At 36.1% G+C, this 21,964-nt stretch overlaps 1 protein-coding gene across 1 annotated transcript in view; it reads left to right on the top strand.

Moving 5' to 3' along the window:
* The first annotated feature begins 3,996 nt into the window (after positions 1–3,996).
* ST8SIA4 (ST8 alpha-N-acetyl-neuraminide alpha-2,8-sialyltransferase 4) overlaps positions 3,997–21,964 on the top strand; it is a 100,506-nt gene continuing 82,538 nt past the window's right edge. Inside the window, 4 exon segments of the mRNA XM_023212217.2 lie at positions 3,997–4,152; positions 4,154–4,437; positions 11,495–11,626; positions 20,822–21,079. Of these exon segments, the coding sequence (XP_023067985.1) occupies positions 4,039–4,152; positions 4,154–4,437; positions 11,495–11,626; positions 20,822–21,079 (788 nt within the window). The 5' untranslated portion in view covers positions 3,997–4,038.

Raw genomic sequence — 21,964 nt, 5'->3', positions numbered from 1 at the left:
GACCAAACTTGAAAGCAATAAAGATGCCCTTCAGTAAGTGAATGGATAAACTTTGGTATATCCCTATAGTGAATTTTATTTAGTGCTAAAATAAAATGAACTTTCAAGCCATGAAAAAAAAAATCTGTTTTTTAGCCATGAAGAAAAAATGAAGCATATTACTAAGTCAAAGAATCCAATCACAAAAAGCTACATACTGTGATTCCAACTGTATGACACTTGAAAAGGCAAAACTATGGAGACAGTTGACGAGTTGATGGGTGCAGCACACCAACATGGCACAAGCATACTTACGTAACAAACCTGCACGTTATGCACATGTACCCTAGAACTTAAAGTATGATAAAATAAGAAATAAAAAAAATAAAAACAAAACAAAACAAAACAAAACAAACAAGCAAACAAAAATATTAGGGAAGTCAGAGCCTGGGGTGAGGGGCAGTGAGAAAGAAGCATGAATAATCAGATCCCAGTGGATTTTTAGGGCAGTGACACTAATTTGTGTTATACTATAATGGTGAATATATGTTCAGTATATATTTGGCAAAACCCATAAAATGTACACCACCAAGGATGAATCCTAATATGAACCATGTACTGTAGGTGATAATGTATATACACGTAGGTTCATTGAATGTAAAAAAAAAAAAAGTACTGCTCTGATGAGGAATGTTGATAGGGAGGCTGTGAGTATGGGGAGAAGGTAGAGTTATATGGGAACTCTCTGTATTTTCTGTTCAATTTTGCTATACACCTAATGTTTTTGAAAAAAAATAGTCTATTAAAAATGTCACGGGTCATTAAAAACTCCACCATGAGACTGCACGTATCTATTCATTTCTTGCCAACTAGATTTGAGAATACAGCCAGCAATGAAAATATGAATTTACATTAAGTCAAAGGATAAAGTAGAATTTTAAAACCAGCTGCCATTACTCACATTATTTATTTATAGGCTATTGTATAATTGCAGAATTGTGCTAAATAAAGACAAATATATTCTCTTTATTGAAGAACTTACAATCCAAAGATCAAATGAAAATTTAGAAACAACCTTATTTGCTCAGGAACGTCAAACTAAGCATTCTAATAGAAGAAGTTAATTCCAAAAGACTTCTTATGTGGACAAGACTTTTTATCCAATATTTATAGTTCTTGCACCTACTTACATATTGAGAAAAACCATACTGTTCTCACTTTGGTCTAAGTGTTGGCCTGTATGGCTTCTTTTCCATTGGTAAAATATAATGGCTATATATTTAATGAGTTTAACAATATTAAACAAATGGCATTCAATTACACTCCAAACACTAAATTGCTTTAATTTGGGAAGAAGAATTCCTGGAGTCTCGCTGAACAGTTATCAGTCATTCAGAATTGCTCACCTTAATATAAAACGTTCTGTGCTTAAAAAATTCAGAAACAGCAGCATTGTACAGTTGGAGAGCTCACTTACTCTTCTTCTGGGCATTTAAATTTGTCTTGTGTGTTCCTATAACTAGTTCTCAGTTGCTTTAGTTTCACTCTTTTTTTTTTTTTTTTTTCCTGTTTGGGCTAGGTAAGTAGTTTCCCCTAATGTAATTTAAAGCTTAATACATAAATTAAACCCACTTTCCTCTTGAAGATTTTCTGTGGCTTTCTCATTAGAGAAGACAGCTCCACACTCTGGAGCCATAGAATATTTTGAGCGCTCCTAAACTTTTGGACCAGCATTCTCCCTTACCACTTTCCCTTCTAACAGTACTGAGCCACTACAAAGTTGCACCAAAGTACCAGCGTTTTATTCCTCTCTGGAGTTGCGCATACTCCTTTTTCCACTTGCAATGTTCTATCCTCCCTCTGCTTGGCTTAATCCCTTGTCAGCTTTGAAAACCGATCTGTGTGTTCCTTTCACCGGGAAACTCATCTTCGGGGCTTCAAAAGGCTTAAACACACCACATGCTTCAACCCAGGAGCTTACTCAGATACCATGCATATTTCAAATGATGTCTCTGATTCATGGTACCATACTGTAAATTATTATTTTAAAAGATGTCCCCCTTTGAATGAGTAGGATTTGTGTCTGACTAGATGCTACGTTTTGTTCATCTTTGTGCTCCCATCCCCTCACACATTGCCTGCCCCATAATAATTGCTTAAGAAATAAGTAGTTTAATGAAATGATACTTATTACTCTATCCCTGACAGAGAGTGGTGTTTTACTTATAATCTAAAATATAGTTGTCTACTGTTTACAAATCAAAGTTTATCCTTGATAAATTAGCATCCTCACCACGCATCCCTATCCCACCCGACCCCTGCCCTCAGCCCCCGAACTCTTTTAACTTGAATAAGAAGCTGTTTTATTCTGGCAGTTTTTGCCAGAGTAAAAGTGAGTCTAACAGAAGTCAGCCCAACGGAAATGCATTAATGCAGGCTAGATTTGCCTAGACATCAATAAACTCGAAATGCTCCCTGTGGGCCACTTGTAATGTCAATAAAGGTCCGTAATTACTGGCTCCTTGGAGCATTTTATACCCGACCCCGTTCGCTGTGCTGCAAGGAGGAAACTCAAGATCTCACAAGTTCTTAACTTCCTAAACTCTAGAGGAAGTAGGGTAAACACTGGAGGGAACTTCAGGTTTTTAAGCAAAGATGCTGGCAGTTTTCGTTGCTATTTTAAGCTGTCAGGCGACAGCAACTCAGAATTCCCCTTCTTACTTCCGGCGGGAGGGAAGATTGGAATTGGGCCTCATCATTTCTGAGCATGAAAGACCGCTGAAGCTACTGTTCAACCTGAAGGAACAAGGAATTCAACTAGAGAGAAACTCTGGCGACCAGGGAGCTGGGGACGGGCGCATATAGATGAGGGAAATCCTGGTTCCAATACCTTGTCTCATGCTAGAGGGGCCTCCCGACCTACCAGACCACATTAAAGACCGGGACCAAGGCGTGGTACTAACAGAGTAGCAAGCATCTCTTCCAGTGAGGGCAAAGACCAAAGGATGGGGGAGAGGTACTCAAAGTGAGCGCTCGAACACGGAACTCTTGAAAAGTGTCCCTGCCACCCAATACAAGTACGAAAAATGGTAGGACAGAGGACAGGTGACAGTCAGAGGCTGTATATATATGTATATATAATTGAGACTTTTGGAGAGGACTTTGTTCTTCCTTCCTCCCCTCCCTTTCCTTTCCTTCTTTCTTTCCTTCGTTTCTTGGTATCCGAATGTGTGTGGGTGTATTTGCGTTTAAAAGAGTGGTCCGTGGTAGCTGCTTTTTTTTTTTCAGAACCCTGTTTCTCCGCAATGAAGTTTAAGCGGGATGGAGTTTCCTTGACTTCTGCGTGAGGAGTTTCCAAATGAGAATTAAAGGGAGGAGCATAAATATCCATGAAGTTTCTAATGACACCTCTATCATCACTTGTTTCCTTCAGAATGCTGAGCCAGGGTCGTCCTCCACCACCCATGCTGAGTGGGCTGATCGCCTAACAAGTTCATGCGTGTCTTTCCAGATTGAGCTGCTGGTGGAATAATAAAAGTCTTCTTCCTTCCAACGCCATCCGCACCCCGGCACCCCGTTTCACTCCACCTCGGAGGGCTTGTTTTTGCGTGTGAGGGTGTGTGTTTAGCAAAAGCGATTGAAAGAAGGTACTACTCTTGCAATCCACCCCTAGCTCTACCTGAAGCATTCCTCGGGCGGGACGATTTTGTAATCTGTCCCCAGGCGAGGTGCCCTCTCACCTAGATGCGGATAGACTATCTTGGAGCCCCCAGGTCCAGAGAGCTGATGTTTTGATGTCCCAGGAGAGTATGTGTGGCTCTGTGTGTACGTGTGTGTGTGTATGTATGTATGTATATGTGTATGTGCGCGAGCTCGCAGGCGCGTAGCACTGTGAGCTTCCTCTCCCGGCACAGAGCAGGCAGAGCCGGGGACGTTACTCTCCAAGCAGCCTCCGCCCCCTTAGCCCGGTGATTGGCTTTGCGCAGCGTTTATCTCCTAGCAAGAGGGAAGGGCCAGTGACGCCCCCGAACCCAGCTGCAGAAGCTGCCGCCACCTCCAATGCACAAGGTGTCTCATCTGAAAAGAAAACTGAGCCCCAGGGAGGAGGCGCTGAGCGACCCTGGCAGAGCTGGCGCGAACGGGGCGAGGGGTCGCTGGGCAGCGCTGGAGGACAAGAGGGAGCTCGGCCACAGAAGACCCCAGCGATCTGATCCTGGGATCCCGGCTCCAAGCTCTCCTCGCATTTTACAGATTTCACCCCCGCGACTATCTCCCCAAAACGGAGTCTTTATATCAAGATAAGGTGCCGGAGCTGGGGCAACCAGGACTTTCCCGGGCACCCAAGATGCGCTCCATTAGGAAGAGGTGGACGATCTGCACAATAAGTCTGCTCCTGATCTTTTATAAGACAAAAGAAATAGCAAGAACTGAGGAGCACCAGGAGACGCAACTCATCGGGTAAATGCAAAGCTTCATTTCAGGATATGACAAAAAGTCAAGCCATAAATGAAATGTGAATATTAGAGGGTAGAGTGGTGGTTAGGATAGCATGTGTGTTTGTTTGAGCTTGCGTGTGGTTAGTGTCATGAATTAAATAACAAAGGCTGTTGTTGAGATGTGCGTGCTTCTCTAAGCTGTTCCCAGTATGAGTTCAACTTGCTCTGTGCGGTTGTGATGACAGTTGTGTTGGCCCTGGGTGTCTCACGTCAAAGGAGAAGTCACTGCAGAAGTGTCAACAAAGAACGTGTGCCCTTGTCCTTTTAATCTGTGGACAGAGAGAGATGTCTTTATTCACCAAACGGTTGCCTATTTTATCTATCCTATCACCTAAGGAGATACTGGAGATAGATGGTTTCTTGAAGGGCTGAAGCTAAAGCTTAGAAAGCAGGAAATAGGTATACTCTGTTTCTCTATTTTTTTTTCTTTTTGACGTTGGATAGATTAATGTATTATAATTTGAGTTAGAAACTCCAGTATCACTAAGGATACTTCCTTATTTGTTCTTCTATGGGTAAAACGCATGGGCGTCATGGTTACAGTTTTAGAAAGAAACTGGGTACTGTAGCTTCACACAGACTATATTTCTGCTATTTTTTTTTTTTTTTTAGTTTGTCTAGATGAGTTCAGACTCTCCCCCACCCCATTAAGTTCTCTGAATATCACACTTCCTTCCACCCGCTGGCCTCTGTGTCTTTGAAGTTTACCCAGGAGGTGGTGCAACTTTGTGTTGCTGACATAGCCTGGAAGCCTTTTTCTGAGGATGTGAACACAATTGTCAACTCTATTCAAAGTCCTGTTTCGGAAGTCCTCCCTGTTCCGGTTTGGAGGCATCCTCTATCAGAAACTACACACCATCAGAGATGCCTGCCCAGTTTATATTTTTATCTGACATTGATTAAAACAAAGAAAACAGTCCTTGCGTGTGTGTGTCTGTGTGTGTGTGTGTGTGTGTGTGTGTGTGTGTGATGGGACTGCTAACACACACACATGCTCTTAAACTTCCTGCACTCCATTTCTTAATATTCCTGCTCCCTAGGTAATAAGCATTTATTTAATGCAGGTTTATCCTTACAGAAGGACTTGCTATTCTGTAGAAAACCAGGATAACAGTAGCACAGTCAATGGGGACTGGAAGAGAATGAAAAAGCTAGCAAGGAATGGACTGGAATGGTCGTTATGCATCAACGAATCTAAACATAGTCTATTCTGAGGGGGTAAAAACGACCGGTATGAGGTCGTTTACTCAAGACTGGGTGGCTTGAATATCCAATCTGGCTCAATTGTTAGAAAAGCAGGACTTTGGGCAGGGGCGTGGGCATCCCCTGCAGACCTGTGCTTGCCAGGCAGACAAAAGGGTCTTTAGAAAGGTGATGAATGGTCGCGTGGGGCTCCGATGAGAGGCAGAGACTAGAACGTGAGGGTCGAGGCTCTTTGTTCCCTCCCGGGCGGTGAGCTAGGAGGATAAGCCTGATCTCAGACAAAGCGGCCAAGGTTCACTAGGGCTCCGAGGGTTCGGGCCCTTGGCTCGGACCCTGGAGAGCCGAAGTGGGCGGGGCGAGTGAGGAGAGGGTCGCCAGATACTGCCGAGGTGTCCGTCTCCCAGCCTCCCTAAAACGTGGCCAGGAAAAGGAGCGCGCCTCGAATCCCTGCGGGGGAAGTGGAGCCGGGACACTCCACATTGCAAGGGTGTCATTTCTCCTGTGGCCTTTCCAGGACGTCGCCGGCTGGTGGAAGCAGCCCTAGGCGTTAAGGAAGAGGAGATGGGCACGGGCGCGGCAGTTGAGCTAGCCGGGCTGGGCTTTTGCCCGCATCCTTTTCAAGCTGAGGCAGTTTCCTCTCAGCTTGGCTGAGAAGGCGTTGGGGCAGGCGCTTGAGTTAACCAAACAGGAAGCGAGGCACGCACTGGGGCTATCCCCTGCTCCCAGAGCGCCGGCGGCGAGGGGGAAAGAATGAGTGAGAAGACAGGGGCAAGCCTTTATTGCAGGACCCAGGCCCCTTTCGTCCCTCCCCGCCGTCCCCCCCCCGCCCACACACACACCAAAGTCACTTTCAACGCTCAGTTGGCAAGTGGCTCCTCCTTCTTAATTAAAACCCGCAATGGCAGTCTGGTGGGGTGAGGCAGAAGGCTGCCCGCGAACATCGCGCTTACACCCGTGCCCTGTAGCGTCCTGGCTGCTTTGGCTCTTCCTGAGAGACCGAGACTGTGGATGGAGTTGGAGCTCCAGGAACAATGCGAGGACATCTAGGCTCCCTGAGCACTGTTCCTTTTTCTCCAGGATGAAAGGTTCAGTGGAAAAGCTTGTGACTCGAGCTCGTTGTTTCGTTTCAACTCCCAAATAGCGCTTCTGGTAGAGGAGTTGACTCATGAAACGATCTAATCATCTCATTGACTTTCTTTCTACCCAAACCACGTGGAGAGGCCAGTTTTGAGTAAACTGAAATGGAGGTTCGACTCCAGATCCCAGTCCAGTATTCAAGTGAGGTAACCAAGGCAGTCTCTGGCCTTTGGGGGGCACTGCGAGCCTTGTGGCTTGGTAGCAGTTTCAAAGAAGGGCCTTCCATAGTCCTTGAATCTTGCGTCACCACCCCAGATTCATATTTAGCTTTTCTGCTACCATTTTTGCCATACACAGGCAGTTCCTTTATCCTTTCAACTCTTCCCCCACAACTGAAGGTCCCATCTATAGTTACTATAGTCGCATCATTCTACGCAGACGGAAAAATCGAGAACCAGCACAACCTTTTCACCAACCATCCACACTCTCATATCTCCAAAGGAATATCTGTGGCACGTTTTTTTTTTTTTTTTTAAATATATATAAGGAATTGTTCCAGCATAGGTCGAGTACTGATTATTGAACATCTAAAATTCATGGTTCCTTCCACGAAAGCCTATTAGTTAATAAAGTTTAAGTCAAAGAGCAGTGAAGGCATTAAGTGGTGTGTTCTTGAGTAACTTTTCGTTCTTAATAGACCTCACAGTTGGCTTATGACTTAACTAGCTCTTTGTGCTCTTTTGGGTATAATTGGAAATGTATTAATGTAAGGCTCCCACAGGTAAAATAGGTAAGCATCCTCATTTAATGAGATAATATATTTGAAAGTGTAACATAGACTTTAATGTTATATAAATATTTGTTTTGTTAGTCCTTAAGTCTTGCTATGCACTTGCTACACACTATTTTTCTGGTTGACTACAAATGAGACTAACTTACTTTTCTTATTATCCAGAGATCTCCCTTATAATTTGAGTATGTACTTTAGGTTGTGTTACTAAGTAATCAACAATATTAGTTCTGAAACCTATGATAAAATTGAAAGTGGAAATAAGTATTTTTACTTAGAGTATTACCATTGACAGCAAAGTTAGTTCTAGTTTGTTCTAGGTTGAAACATAGCCTCGTGCAATCTAGAATTTGCACTTTACTTCACGTTTCACATTTCACAATTCTAATAAATCTCATAAGCAATAAATTAAGGTAGAACCTATCATCTTTATTTTTAGTTGTTTGACACTTAGGTAATGAAAATACAAAATGGCCTGCTGTGTTTCATGCAAATTCTTTTCTTAAAATTTTTATATTAAAGGGGAAGTTTAACCTAGTACAAAGGGAACAAATACATTCAAAAGCCAAGTCATGAAGAGTTTCAATGGGGTGGAATATGGGGCTTTTGAGACCTAATGCCATGAAGTGAAATTAATCATATGTCTTACGTACTGCAAATCTATTAGAGTAAATTGTGGTGAAGCCTGGAAATATTTGTAGATACTAGGTTGCCTAAAAAGTGATTAATTCCTGCCACTGGTATCATATAAATTATTATCTTAGTGAATTTTTCTTTGCTCCATATAAACAGGGATCCTTTGTATTATATTGATTTGTGCAGAGTGATTTCTTTGATGTGTTTTGCTCTTTTCCTTTTTAAAGTACATATTGAATCTTCTTGTAGATGATCCTATGCAATAAATGTTTTCTGTGCAGCTGTTCAAAAGTCATGTCTGATCTGGAATGAGAAATAAGTAGGGGGGTGGCAACTTCCTTCCAGCTTCGCATTCATGGGAAGGAAGAGCCTTTTCTGAGACAAAATGCTACCAAGGTCATGAGTGAAACATCCCATGGGACCCATTTAACCTTATACAGAGAAATTTACTTTAGAGCTTCAGATTGTACTAAGTGGCCTTCTCCCACACTGAGTATAAGAAGTGTGACTAATTGTAGATATTTTCATTCAAAATTCTTTCCAGTGATAAAAGTCTGAAATTTGGCTTATCAGCAGCTCAATGAAACAAATTCAAACAGCAGAGTAAGATGGTAGCATTTTATTCATAGAACACTGATTTAAACTTTTTAAATCTTGGATATTCTGAAAAGGTTTGGAACAACTGAAAACATCATAGCAAACATTCTGCCATGTAAAAATGTATCTGTATTTACATGTCAATGAAGCAATCACCTATAGTAATTAATTATTTAGGTTTTAGAGACAGGGATTTGTGATGTTACTCAGACTTGTCTCTAACTCCTAGGATCAAGTAATCCTCCCACTTCAGCCTCCTGAGTAGGCACTGCCCACCATACCCTGATTTTCCACACATTTTAAAGAGTGCAAGTCCATGTATATTTTTATTTCTCCTATGAAAGTTTATTGGTGGTGAAAATAATTATTATAATAATATCAATCTGTGGTTAGAAAAAGATGACATTGATACATCAATTAATAAGGTGATGATTAGAAATATCTCTTATCCCCAGAAATAGTGATAGTTTGTACCTGAAACTATGTAGTCATATCTCCCAAAGTGTGAATGTTAGCTTCTGTGTATAGTGACATTTTTATTCATAAGTAGTTATTATCATTAGAAATATAATATAAAAATTGACTTCTAGGCCGATGGTCAGTAAAGCACACCCTGTGTTTTCTGGCATCCTAAATGCCCCCTGTAAAGCAATAATTATTTGCCATGCACAGGCATGCAAATGTATCATTTTCATCAGTAGGATAGTTTAAGATATTAATTTTTATAGAATTCTGAATTTCACAGGGAGTAGCAGCCTATGATGCTTTGAACTGCTTCAAATTTAAACTACATGTTTAAAAAAGAATGCAAACCAAAATACCAAACTATAAGGCTTCAATTACAGAACTCATCCAATAACTGTTACACAGGCAATGTTTCCATTGATACTAGGAGAGGATTGTGTAAAAAAACCACAGATTTAGACCTTGTAATGCAGCAAATAGTCGTTACTTTTTAACTATATTTTGACATTCTAAGAAGTAAAAGGTGATGTAAAGAAATAAATACAAATATTCAAAGGGCTATGGTAACTATTGGTATCCCGTAAGGAGTAGCTTTTTGATTTTCTGAGTCTGGGTTTACATTTATAAAGTACAAGAAAATGGTCCATTGAATAATGAATTTATTGAGTTATAAATGTTCTAATGGCATGCATGCTATTATAGGTATCTGCCAGCATCATCACTCCCACCACCACCTCAGCTAGTATCATGTCCCATGATATACTAGCTTGACACTATTGGTTGCAGAGAGGTAGTTTGTTTTTTTTGTTTGTTTGTTTTTGTTTTTTAATGTAAGAGAAAATACCAGTAACAATGGCTACTGAATGAGTTTTCTGTCTACCAGAATCTCTGTCTCTCCACCAACTGTCAGGGAAGTGACTCATTGTTGAGATGTTTTGAAATCGATGCAATTTTTGAAAAATTACTTTTGCATGCAGAGCCTTGCTTGGTCCTCACAAAGCCATTGTATATTATATAAAGTTATTGTAATTTTCAAGGTAAGGTAAGACCACTGTAGCTTAGAAAGAGAGTAGAGTCCAGGAACTCAAGCAAGTCATAGAGTCACAAAGATGCCCAGATCACCTGATATTCCAAGTTATTCTTGCTTCAAAACAGAAGCCCCTTCTATTATGCATATATGCCTTCTGTAAAAATGAAATTACAGTCTTAGGAATCACAATTATACAGATGGAGGAGCACTGACAAAACATTCTGCCTCTGTTGTCTAAACAGAGCTAGTGAGTGACTAGTAGGAAACAGAGCTTATTTGTTTTATCATATTTTAATTGTCAAATAATAATTGTATATATTTATGGGATACAATGTGAAGTTTCTATACAAGTATACACTGTGTAATGATAAGATCAGGCTAATTAGCATATCCATCACCACAAAAGCATGTCATTTATTTGTGGTGTGAACATTTAAAATCTCCTGCAGCTACATAAAAATATACAATACAATATTATTAACTACAGTTACTGTGTTGTGCAACAGAACTTATTCCTCGTGTCTAACTGTGAAATTTTGTACCTGTTGACCAATTTCTCCCCATTCCCCACTCCTTCTTCCCTATATTCTGTTCTCTACTTCCATGAATTCCACTGTTTTAGAATCAATATGTAAGTGAGATTATAAGGTATTTGTCTCTCTGTTTTAGACTTATTCACTTCCCATAATGTCCTCTAGGTTCATTCATGTTGGCAGAAATGGCAGGATTTTGTTATTTTTAAGGGCTGAATAGTACTCCATTGGTATATATACTACATTTTCTTTATCTATTCCTCTGTTAATGGACACATATATTATTTCTACATCTTGGCTATTGTGAAGAATGCTGCAATGAACTTGGGACTGCAAGCATCTCTTTGACATACTGATATCAATTCCTTTGGGTATATGCCCAGAGGAGAGATTGCTGAATTATGTAATTCTGTCTTCATATTTGGTGATTTTTTCTTCAAGTACCATACATATCATTTTTTATTCAGAAATTGTTTAATTTCAAAAATATTACTTGTAGATTCTTGTTCTGAGAGTCATATTCACTTAATCCTCATAACACCTTTCATCACGCTTGCATATTTCCTTCTAACTTGTAGGGGAAAAGGTATCTAAGATTCAACACCAGTATTAATTCAAATTGTGTACTGTGCCAAATAGACAAAATGATTCTTACTTTCACAAAGCTGGCAATTTTGTTTTGTTTCAGAGATGGTGAATTGTCTTTGAGTCGGTCACTTGTCAATAGCTCTGATAAAATCATTCGAAAGGCTGGCTCTTCAATATTCCAGCACAATGTAGAAGGTTGGAAAATCAACTTCTCTTTGGTCCTAGAGATAAGGTGAGTTTCTTTACTAAGGCATAATAAATTTCACATCATGTCCTCAAATATGTTGGGCTTGGCAAACTTATATTAAACACCTGATTTATGGTTTAAGTATGAATACTTAAATAAAAGAATGAACCAGCTCTATTTAATGTTGCTCACTGAAGAATATGAAATCATAAAACTGAAATCATTATATAGTCAGAGATTTAAGGATGACTATGTGAGTTTTGAATATAGTGTCTTTATACTAGTGGAATAAAATATTCATCAGAGTACTAATATTTAACATACTTCACTCAATTACTCAGGATGGACATATATTTTTAAGAATTATCTTTAACTTCCCTATTGAGTCTTCATTCTGCTTTTGGGTTTTCTCAACTAGTTGAAAATTGAGCCTATTACACTCCTATTGTGCTGATGATTATAAATACATTAGTCTTATCCTGTGAATGAGTATTTCTGTGTGGGCTCATGTTTTAAAAATTGGATAAAAATCAGAAAATAAGCTTTCTAGATTACTGACTTCTTTGTAAGACTAGTCATTTTAGCTGAAACCCACCCTTGAAATCATACCCCATGCCTACATTTATCCAGCAGGTAATTTTCTTCTGATATAAACATGTTACTAATAAGAAAGGTAAGGTCACACCTTCTCAATTATGGAGGAAACAGGAAGATTGTTTTTTCTCTATAGTTACATTGCATTACTATATTGGTTGGTACATTTGAATCAGAGCATTTCAGTAAACAAGAACTCACTAAAAGTGTGAAAGAACACATTTGTTATATAATAAAATAATCTCAAAGTCAATGAATAGTTAGCATTAACACATAGATTTTATAGGTGTAGCTTAGTGACTAAGATATAAGGGGCCGATTAATTTTTGTGGGTTTCTACCTCCTCATTTCTTGGATTATACCCACCTTTAGTGTAGATTATAAGAAACTTGAAGGAAGAGTCTAATAGTCTATTACACTCATCTTTAGAGTATGCACAGAAATTTCACACAATGTTTTGGAGCAAAGATAATTACAGCATGTTGAAATTTACTTGAATGAATGTCTGGAAATTTTAAAAATACGGGCATCAGGGAGATGTAGGAATAGGATTACTACTTTGGTTTAAAGGTTTGAAATTGACTGGAAAGGGAAACAGGAATCAAATCATGGCAATGTCAAGTCGTGTGTATTTGTTCACTTTTAGTTTGGTGGGAGCTTTCTATATTCATGTGCCTCCTACAAGAATGAATAGATAAGTAGAGTCTGATGATAGAGCTCATAAATCAATGACTTCTGGGTAAAATATGGCCAGCAAGCAAAATTTATTTCCACTGGATAAAGAAAAAAGAAACCTTAAAGCCAATATTAAAAGCCAGGAGATTTTCTAATAAATGTACAGATTTCCATAAACTCTTGAGAAATTAAAAGATTTGAAAACTCTGAATCTGTACTCTTCCTAACATTTAGCTGGTTAAAGCAGACCCTAGCCATGGTCTCTCAAGTTTGACATTTTCATACTCGGAGCTGACATCTTTCATGATACCTGTCAAGTGCATTCTTCTCTGTCTCATATCCCCATCCTCATATTTGAATTTAGAAACCCTGTGAAAGATGAGATAATTATGAGGAAAAAGCCACAAGATGTGAGATGATGTGGGGTTACAAACACAGATATACTTTGGTTTAGAATGGTGTGAAGGTTCATGTTTCTTGAAGGTACGTTGGAAAAAGAGAGGGATAGGTGATTAAATAGCAAAAATTTGATCTGTAAGCAGAAAAATAACTTCCAATTGGATGGGTTAGCAAGAAAGGGGCCAAATAAGGCTATAGAGATCTGGTAAAGAAACCTGATGGAAGAAAGTAAAATAAAATATTGTAATAGTTTAACTAGCATATCTAGCCATGCTAAATAATGTGTCAGATAACAAAAAATCTATTAAGTAAATTAAATAAGTAATTGGCACTAGTTCAATTATTATATCTGGTAATGCCTTTCCTAATAGCTATATAAAAATCAAATACTATAAATATGCATGAGGCTTTATACATTTTGCTATTAATAACATATTCAAGTGAAGGGTAATAAACCTAAGTTGACCCAGAAGATTCATATTACAACTTTACAAACCAATGAGCATTGCATTTAGGTATTTGAGGGTGATCTATTTTCAATTATAATAGCTGATAATATGAATGAAATGTTAGTACTATTTTTGTGTGGTTCTCCTTAACAGATTAAAGAAATAAACAATAAAACAATGAACAAATGTTGAACAATACATACAAGTTTGTCATTTCCTTGAAAGGAAAGGATAATTTGAAAAACCATTATTGTACAATGTACAAAGAGTTCATAAAAATCAGAATTGGCTATGGCAGAAATGACTAGTGAGTATTAATCAGTTTGACACCTGTAACAAAAAATTTAGAATATGAAAGTATCTGACTGTTGGCTTAGCTTTTGCAAATATTTTTAAAAGACATATTGGAAACTAATTATGGACCATTTATTACTATTATTATTATTATTATTTTCTTCCTCACCTTTCTGGCATTTAAGAATTTCCATATCACTTTGGGTCAGTGATTGGCTGTGGGTAAATTTTAAAAATATTTTCAAACTTCTACTTTTAAATTTTTGCTTATTTTAATTTATTTTTTATTTTACTTTAAGTTCCAGAATGTGTGCAGAACATGCAGGTTTGTTACATAGGTATATATGTGCCACGGTGGTTTGCTGCACCTATCAACCCATCATCTAGGTTTTAAACTCTGCATGCATAAAGTATTTGTCCCAATGCTCTCCCTCCCCTTGTCCATCGCCTTACGACAGGCCCAGGTATGTGATGGTCCCCTCCCTGTGTCCACGTGTTCTCATTGTTCAACTCCCACTTATGAGTGAGAACATAAAGACATTATTTCCAACTATTTTTTATCTTACATGATTCAACTATGATTATAAATCTTTCAAATTTAAAAATCTTATTAAACTTATAATACTTTTATTATATTCCTAATAATTGTCCACATATTAAAATGTGAAAACAGTTCCTGATATATATTTCTTTACATTTGTAGATATGATTTTCATCCCTATTACTAATCCCTTCATTCCCATATGCCTTATATTATTTTCATAAGCACACCAAGAATTGGTTCATATGTATTCATCAAACAACTGTACTTCTATGGAGTTGGCTATGAGAGATGGTTCCATGTGTTACTTCATTGTACTTTGAGGATTCAAAATATATGGAGTTTATGCATTCTACAGCTAACTTTGCACTCAAAATAATTATCTTAGTTTTAAGGCTTGATATTATTGACAAAAGTTTGTTCTTTATTATTACAAGCTAAGAAATGACATATTTAAGATCCATTAGATGTTGTGAATAAATCTGTGAACATCGTACTGAGAGATTATATAGTTAGGTCCAATACTTGCAACTTGACTTTTTTTCCATATTTGGATTATTTATTTTCTTTTTTTGTTGTTTTTTATATGTTGACTAGAAACTTCAAACAGTGAAAACATGAATTATAGATGTATAGAAATGTACAAATGTACACATCAGGACAGCTTTATCACATCATAATTAGAAAACAATATTTCAGCTCTTAGTGTCATGATACATCAATGATCTGAAATACATAAAATTTGCAGGTTAACTAAACATAATTGGAAATTTATAGATGCTTAACTGACAAGAAAAATTTCCTTTTGCATACATAGATGTACTTTACACAAAGGTATACATACAATGTGTATACCATCTTCCACTGGCTTTGATCAATAAGTTATCAGTAGAGTTAATCTCGGGTCACAAAGCTTATTAATGGCAGTGTCAAGATTCAAACCCAGACCTCCTGACTGAGGAATCAGGACCTTATAAATAATTTTTTTATTAAGAGTATATTTTAGTACCCAAATGTATATTATTAAAATTTATCATTATGGAATAAATTATTTTTTTGCTCTAAAATAATACAAGGTATTTTTCATTCAACATTACCAAATGCTGGGCCAAATGTCAAATGGCAGTCTAGGGTGTATGCTCTTCATTAAATATTGTGAGACAATTTTGCCTTTTCATTTGTTGTGTTTAAGATTTTTTTTTTTTTGAGGGTACTAAGATGGCTTTCCCATAACTGCTAGGACTTAGAAGTCCTAGACAAGGTACAGGTAAAGGTTTTATTTTTTCAGCGCTTTAAGGCAAGTTGCCTTGCAAAAATAATCTTTTGAATTAAACAAATAAACAAAATATTTGTGTTCTGTTTTTTTGTAGGCATAATGAAACACTTGGCATTTTTTAATTTTACTTTTTATTTTCTTTTAGAAAACTATGTCAGTACTAACTTAATTTACAGTGATTTTTCTTGTAGTCAGTGTCTAAAGTTTGCAAAAACTGATTCCTAATATATGTATCATAGCCTAATTTGCTTCTCAATTTGTGATACACTCCACCTATAAGATTTGTCACACAGTATTTTCTGATGTAGTTAACAATGTCATTTAGATTAAATTTTAGTTGCAACTGTGTGCTTATTATTGCCAAGAAACTTACAGAGAAGAGTGGCACTTAGTGATAGCTTAGCTATATTTAACTTTTCACAAGTGAAAACTTGTTACTAAACAATGTTTAGTAAATTCATTTTCTGGGATTCTGCAGTTGCTATTTCAAGTGATAGGTGATGTTGAAAGGGAAGTTCTAGTTGAAAATTCAGTTAAAAGTTTCTGTGTAGAACTCTACTTGTTGTCAGTTCAACAGTCCAAACCAACCTCTCAGTTTAAGGCTGATATTGCCTAACAATAAATAATTTCTATGACTAAGATACTTAGTTTCACTGAAAATGAAACACATTTTCAGATTCCTTCAGTTATCTTTAACGTTAAAATAGTTACTCAATTTAGGTGTTTGCTTATCTTATGCAGCTTCAAAAGTTGCATTATGATGACAAAATGACAGTTAAAGACCTGTGAAGGGTCTTTTTTTTGTTTGTCTGTTCTTTTCAGTCATGCACAGAAAACACAACCCCCTACTTTGAATATTGGGTAATAACTTGACCACATACCAGGAAAACTTGTACTGGTAATGCATGCATATTAAGCATTAGCTTTTGTTGATCCATGTTTCTCTAGATAGAGCGTAAATATTAAAGCCAGTTTTCTTTCTACCTCTCTCATTTCTCAAATAATTTTGTTTGACCTGCAGTTAAACAAAAATTTCTATCAATTGTCTTTTTAGCAAAGCATATATGTTCTCCTTGGTGACATGGTGTTGTTTCAGTTCAGTGTAAATACAGGAGTTTTCTATGCTTCCAGTGACATTTAGCTAATTATATTTGAATGCATTTTTTTTCATATTTATAGTCTGAACAACAACTAGACTTAGCAAATTCACAAAGCTTTTAATTCTGCATTACATCTACAGTCTAAAAATTGTTTTCACTAGGAGATAAAAAGCTAACCTTTTCTCACCGTTTCCAGAAATTATTAAGCACTTAAGTCATAATATTATTCACTCATAGTAATTACTTTCAGTATTTCTTGGATCCTACAAAAGGAATCTTAACTCAGATAACTTCCCATATGTAGAAGACCTAAAACAGAAACTAAAAGTTTGGTTCGGGAATAAGAAAAAAAAAAAAAAAAAAAAAAAAAAAAAAACCCAGAGTCGCTAAAGTTTACCTCTTTTACTTTTTACTTTGTAAAATAGCGAATTCTGAGTTTTGCCTAAACTTTTTGTGTTTTTATGTTTTGATTAGTCTATGTGAGTTGGTAGTCATTTTTGTTTTGAAATCACTTTTACTCTTTTTACTGCTTCAATTGAAAAAAATACTGCCGAGCCTATAACAACATTGGAAAAACACGTAATTAAAATCTGCATTTAGTAATTATTTATCTTATAAAGCTTAGTTTCTTCTAAGAGTTAGACAATATGATGTCTTTCAAAACTTTGTTTAACTCTTATAGTTCCCCTTTTAAATCATTTTTCCCTAAGAGTAAATAAAATAAAGAGATTTAATTATACTCAGGAACTTAAAAGACATGTTTTAACATTATTTTTGCAACTAACTTGTCTATAACACAGCAAAGGTGCTGCTATTGGAAAGTCCCTTTTGATGTTAGTTGACTAGCATGTAAGTGTTAACTTTTTTGACCAAATAAGATAGATTTTCCCGTTTGGATTACCAAGCTACAGAGTCTTTTTTCACACCAGGACCACTAATCTACTCACTGCAAGCTTGCAAACATGCCACTTCTTGGGAGTGTACATCTTCAAATAGCTCTACAGCAACCCACTTAAATTATATTCAAAGAAAAACGATAACACCATCTAGCTTGATGATTTAACCACATCCGTGTAGTCTCTATTTTAGAGCCAGCCTTGTCGTTTTCACAGGAAATGAGAAATTTCTGTTGAAGTACAGGTGTCAGATATTAATTATTCACCAGACAAATAAGTGGTACTCAATAAATATATACAAAAGTCTCTGCATATTGACACTTTTGGTGCTAGTTGTTAACTTTTGTGAAAAATCATTAAGTGCTTGACATAAACACTTTTCCAGTTTCTATAATGCATAAGCCCTAGGGTTGCTTATTTAAAATATAATTATCTTCTTATATAACCTGGACTTTGTTAAGATAAACTGTTATGGTGTGTCAGTGGTATTTCTATCAAATTTTGTGATTTCATTTGTAGAGTATTATATAGGCTTTCCTGTACAAATTCTACTGCTTTTAACCTGATATTCAGAATATTTGGGAAAAAATCATAAAATTATTTTTTCAACTAGCTGGTGAACATATTTCTTGTTTATAAAATCAGAGCAGAGTTTTTCAATCACTTGGTTTTCTAATTAGAACAAATATTAAACTGGAACCTATTTAGAGCAAACAAAAATAAAGACAACAAAAGAAAATATATGAGTTACTTTCCTCCCTTCTTTGCTAATCATGCTTATGCCTTCTGAGTTAGAGAATTACTCTTTTGATGGAGTCAAGGGATGAGGTTATATTCTGCTCTCAGTAATAAAATTTACCAATTGTGATGAACTTAAAAAGTAGGAGCACTACAGGAAAAATGTGCCCATCATATCTTAAATGTTAAAATAATGCCATTATTGTTATTACTTTGAAAATACAAGCTTGCACTAACAACACTTTAGTAAATAATATCCAATTTCCAACCTAGGTGTAGAGTTTTCTTAAATTGTTTCTTGCTGTTATTATGTTGTGTATCCCCTATTATGTTGGATACCCCTAGAATCAAACAATTTCAGACATTTATAGGCCAGGTTCATAATTTGAGCTAAACACAACCCCCTGCTTTGAATATCAGGTAATAACTTGACCACATACTAGGAAAACTTGTACTGGTAAAGCATGCCTATTAAGCACTAGATTTTGTTGATTTATGTTTCTCTAGAGCTCAGATGTTAAAGCCATATATATATATATATATACACACATACATATACATACACACACACACATATATACACATGTATACATATATATATACACATATATATTTTTTTCCCTAAAACCTACTAGGGTCCTGGATTCTTCCCTTCTTGTTAGTTCCAGGTATAAATAACCTCATCCAGTGATTTCTTCTGCTCACTGTTCTTAAGCCTTCAAACTCTCCTCTAAGTACCCTGACCTATCCTTCCCTCCTCTCAATTTAATGGCAGCGACCCTTAAGTCATTTGAATCTATGGACTTATATGGGAAGGCAATATCTCTTTTGTTGCCAGGATGGCTCCAGTTTATAGTGGTATCTCTTGCTGATTGGGGTTAAAGAAACATTTAAAAGGTCCCAATCAATAGACTCTCACACAGTTCAGATTACAGGCACTGCTAGATATGTATTCTCTTTTATCTCAGCCTGCAAGTTAGTTGGCTATTTTATGCCTGACTTCACCTCTTTTAGTGCCTTGCTAAAAGGAGAAACTAACATAAACCAACATACAGACACATTTTAAACAATTTTCCAAGACCAACATATTTATTAGATGTATGGCACAACTTCCCAATTATTGCAGACAGCATTTGTATCAGGTGCTTTTCTATATCATGCCAAGGATCATCAGTTTTCCAGCCAGCTATATATATGTATAGTATAATAATTATACATATATAGTGTGTGTATATATATATATTTGTGTGTGTGTGTATATATATATATATAATCATTTTCCATCATCTACCTAAGCATATGTATATATTTATGTTCATGTAGCTCTCAATCTGTTATCAATTTATGTATTAGGTATGGGCTAGGCTAAGTATCGACCAAAAAAGTAACCTTAAAATTTAGTGGCCAGACAAGTAGGAAATTTCTTTATTTCTCACATAAACTCACATGATCCACTCATATCCTATTTAATTAAGAAAACTAACTTGCATGACCCAGCTGAGCTCTACTTGGGTTTTGAGACTTGCAAATATTCTAGCTGAGCATCCATGTGGCCAGATAAAACTTAGGAGGTTCAAATATTAGAAGGAAAGAGAGAAGAAAGGAAACTAAGGAATAATTAGCTACCTCGGCCACACACAATCCAATGTCCTATCTATTCATTTTGTCTTTGAAGTATCCATCTTATTTCCCAGACTCTTGATCTTAGAGAAAAGTTGCATATATATTTATTGCTATAGTTTTAATTCTTCTTTAGATAATTATAATATACATATATGTATAAATGTATATAAGTTTGAGAAGTTCATTCCTTTTAATAGCATTAACTGTGATACAATCAAAAACAATCTCAAATTATTTCTCTCCACCTTAACTAGATGATATTAAACAACATTTATGACTATCAAAATAGGCTGAAGCTAGCAGAATAACTATTCAGTCAAGTCATGGCATCTGTGTTCTACTTAATAAACCAATTTTTCTATATATTTTGATAACTGGAGTGCTCTTTATAACTCCACAAATAGATGTATATACTATATTTATGTACACAGTCATGAAGAATCTGTGAAAATGATTTTTAAAATTTTATTTCTTATAGAATCGACTTAATTCATTGGTTTAATCACCACTTAAGATTCATAGCTTATCAGTTTGGTAATCTAAGATTAATAGTTTGCCAATTTGTATTTTTTCTTATGTTACTTTTTAAATGACACCACCAGTTCTTGGATATGCTGATGGTAATATAAAAACTTCGCTTGTATTTCAAACACAGGAAGAACATACTTCGTTTCTTAGATGCAGAACGAGATGTCTCAGTGGTCAAGAGCAGTTTTAAGCCTGGTGATGTCATACACTATGTGCTTGATAGGCGCCGGACATTAAATATTTCTCATGATCTACATAGCCTCCTACCTGAAGTTTCACCAATGAAGAATCGCAGGTTTAAGACCTGTGCTGTTGTTGGAAATTCTGGCATTCTGCTAGACAGTGAATGTGGAAAGGAGATTGACAGTCACAATTTTGTAATAAGGTGAGTCTTCTTCTGTTTTTTGAGATTGTAAGTTTTTCAAAGACATTTTACTTGGGGATAGAAAACTGTTAGAAAATTTTAAAGTACTACTAAAAGCTCAAACAAATATATGTCTATGATATCCTTTTCTGTGTAACATTTAAATTGCATTTACTCTGGAAGAGAATATCATAATTATTGCATAGTTGAAAGAAAAAGTGATCTCGTCACAGCAACAAGATTCACACAGCTTTTTTTGGTGAGGGAGGAGGCAAATGGAAATTTTATTAAATTTAATATTCCACACAAACTTTTTTCTTAGTATCTCTTCTTCATATTCTATAGTTTTGTGTGATTGTATTTGGTGTATAAAGATTATCAGTATTACTATGGAATGATGTAATAGATTTATGTTAATGTTACTTTTTATTAATAATTATCTAAGAGGTAGTAAGAACATAGTTTAACAAGTTTATATTTGATATCCTGAGCCATATTTCTTTAATTTCTCTTTATATGTGATATTTGTGTATGTTAGTATATTTGAGTTTTATGGTTTTCTTACATAATTAAGCATGCATGTTTGTTTTTCATTAATGGTTAAAAGACATTTGATGAATTGTGTGTTTGATTAATCTATTAACTGAAAAAACTCAACATTAGAAATGGAATTATAATCACATCATAAATGTAAGCAGTTTTTAATGGTCAATTTTTATATCTGTACAGTTTTTTTGGATTGTTTTAGTTCCTTAGAAAAATTAGCTAAATGAATGAAACATGGATATTGAAATATGAAATAGTACAACTTAAAGATGGAAGGAAAGTATGCTGAGTTGACATGTTGAAAAACACAGTCTCTTGAAGATATGCTGGAATACATTATTTTTGAATATTTTGAATATT

The sequence above is a fragment of the Piliocolobus tephrosceles genome, chromosome 4 (genome assembly GCF_002776525.5).
Source record: "Piliocolobus tephrosceles isolate RC106 chromosome 4, ASM277652v3, whole genome shotgun sequence".
NCBI lineage: Eukaryota > Metazoa > Chordata > Mammalia > Primates > Cercopithecidae > Piliocolobus > Piliocolobus tephrosceles.
This window is presented reverse-complemented; position numbering and strand designations above follow the sequence as displayed.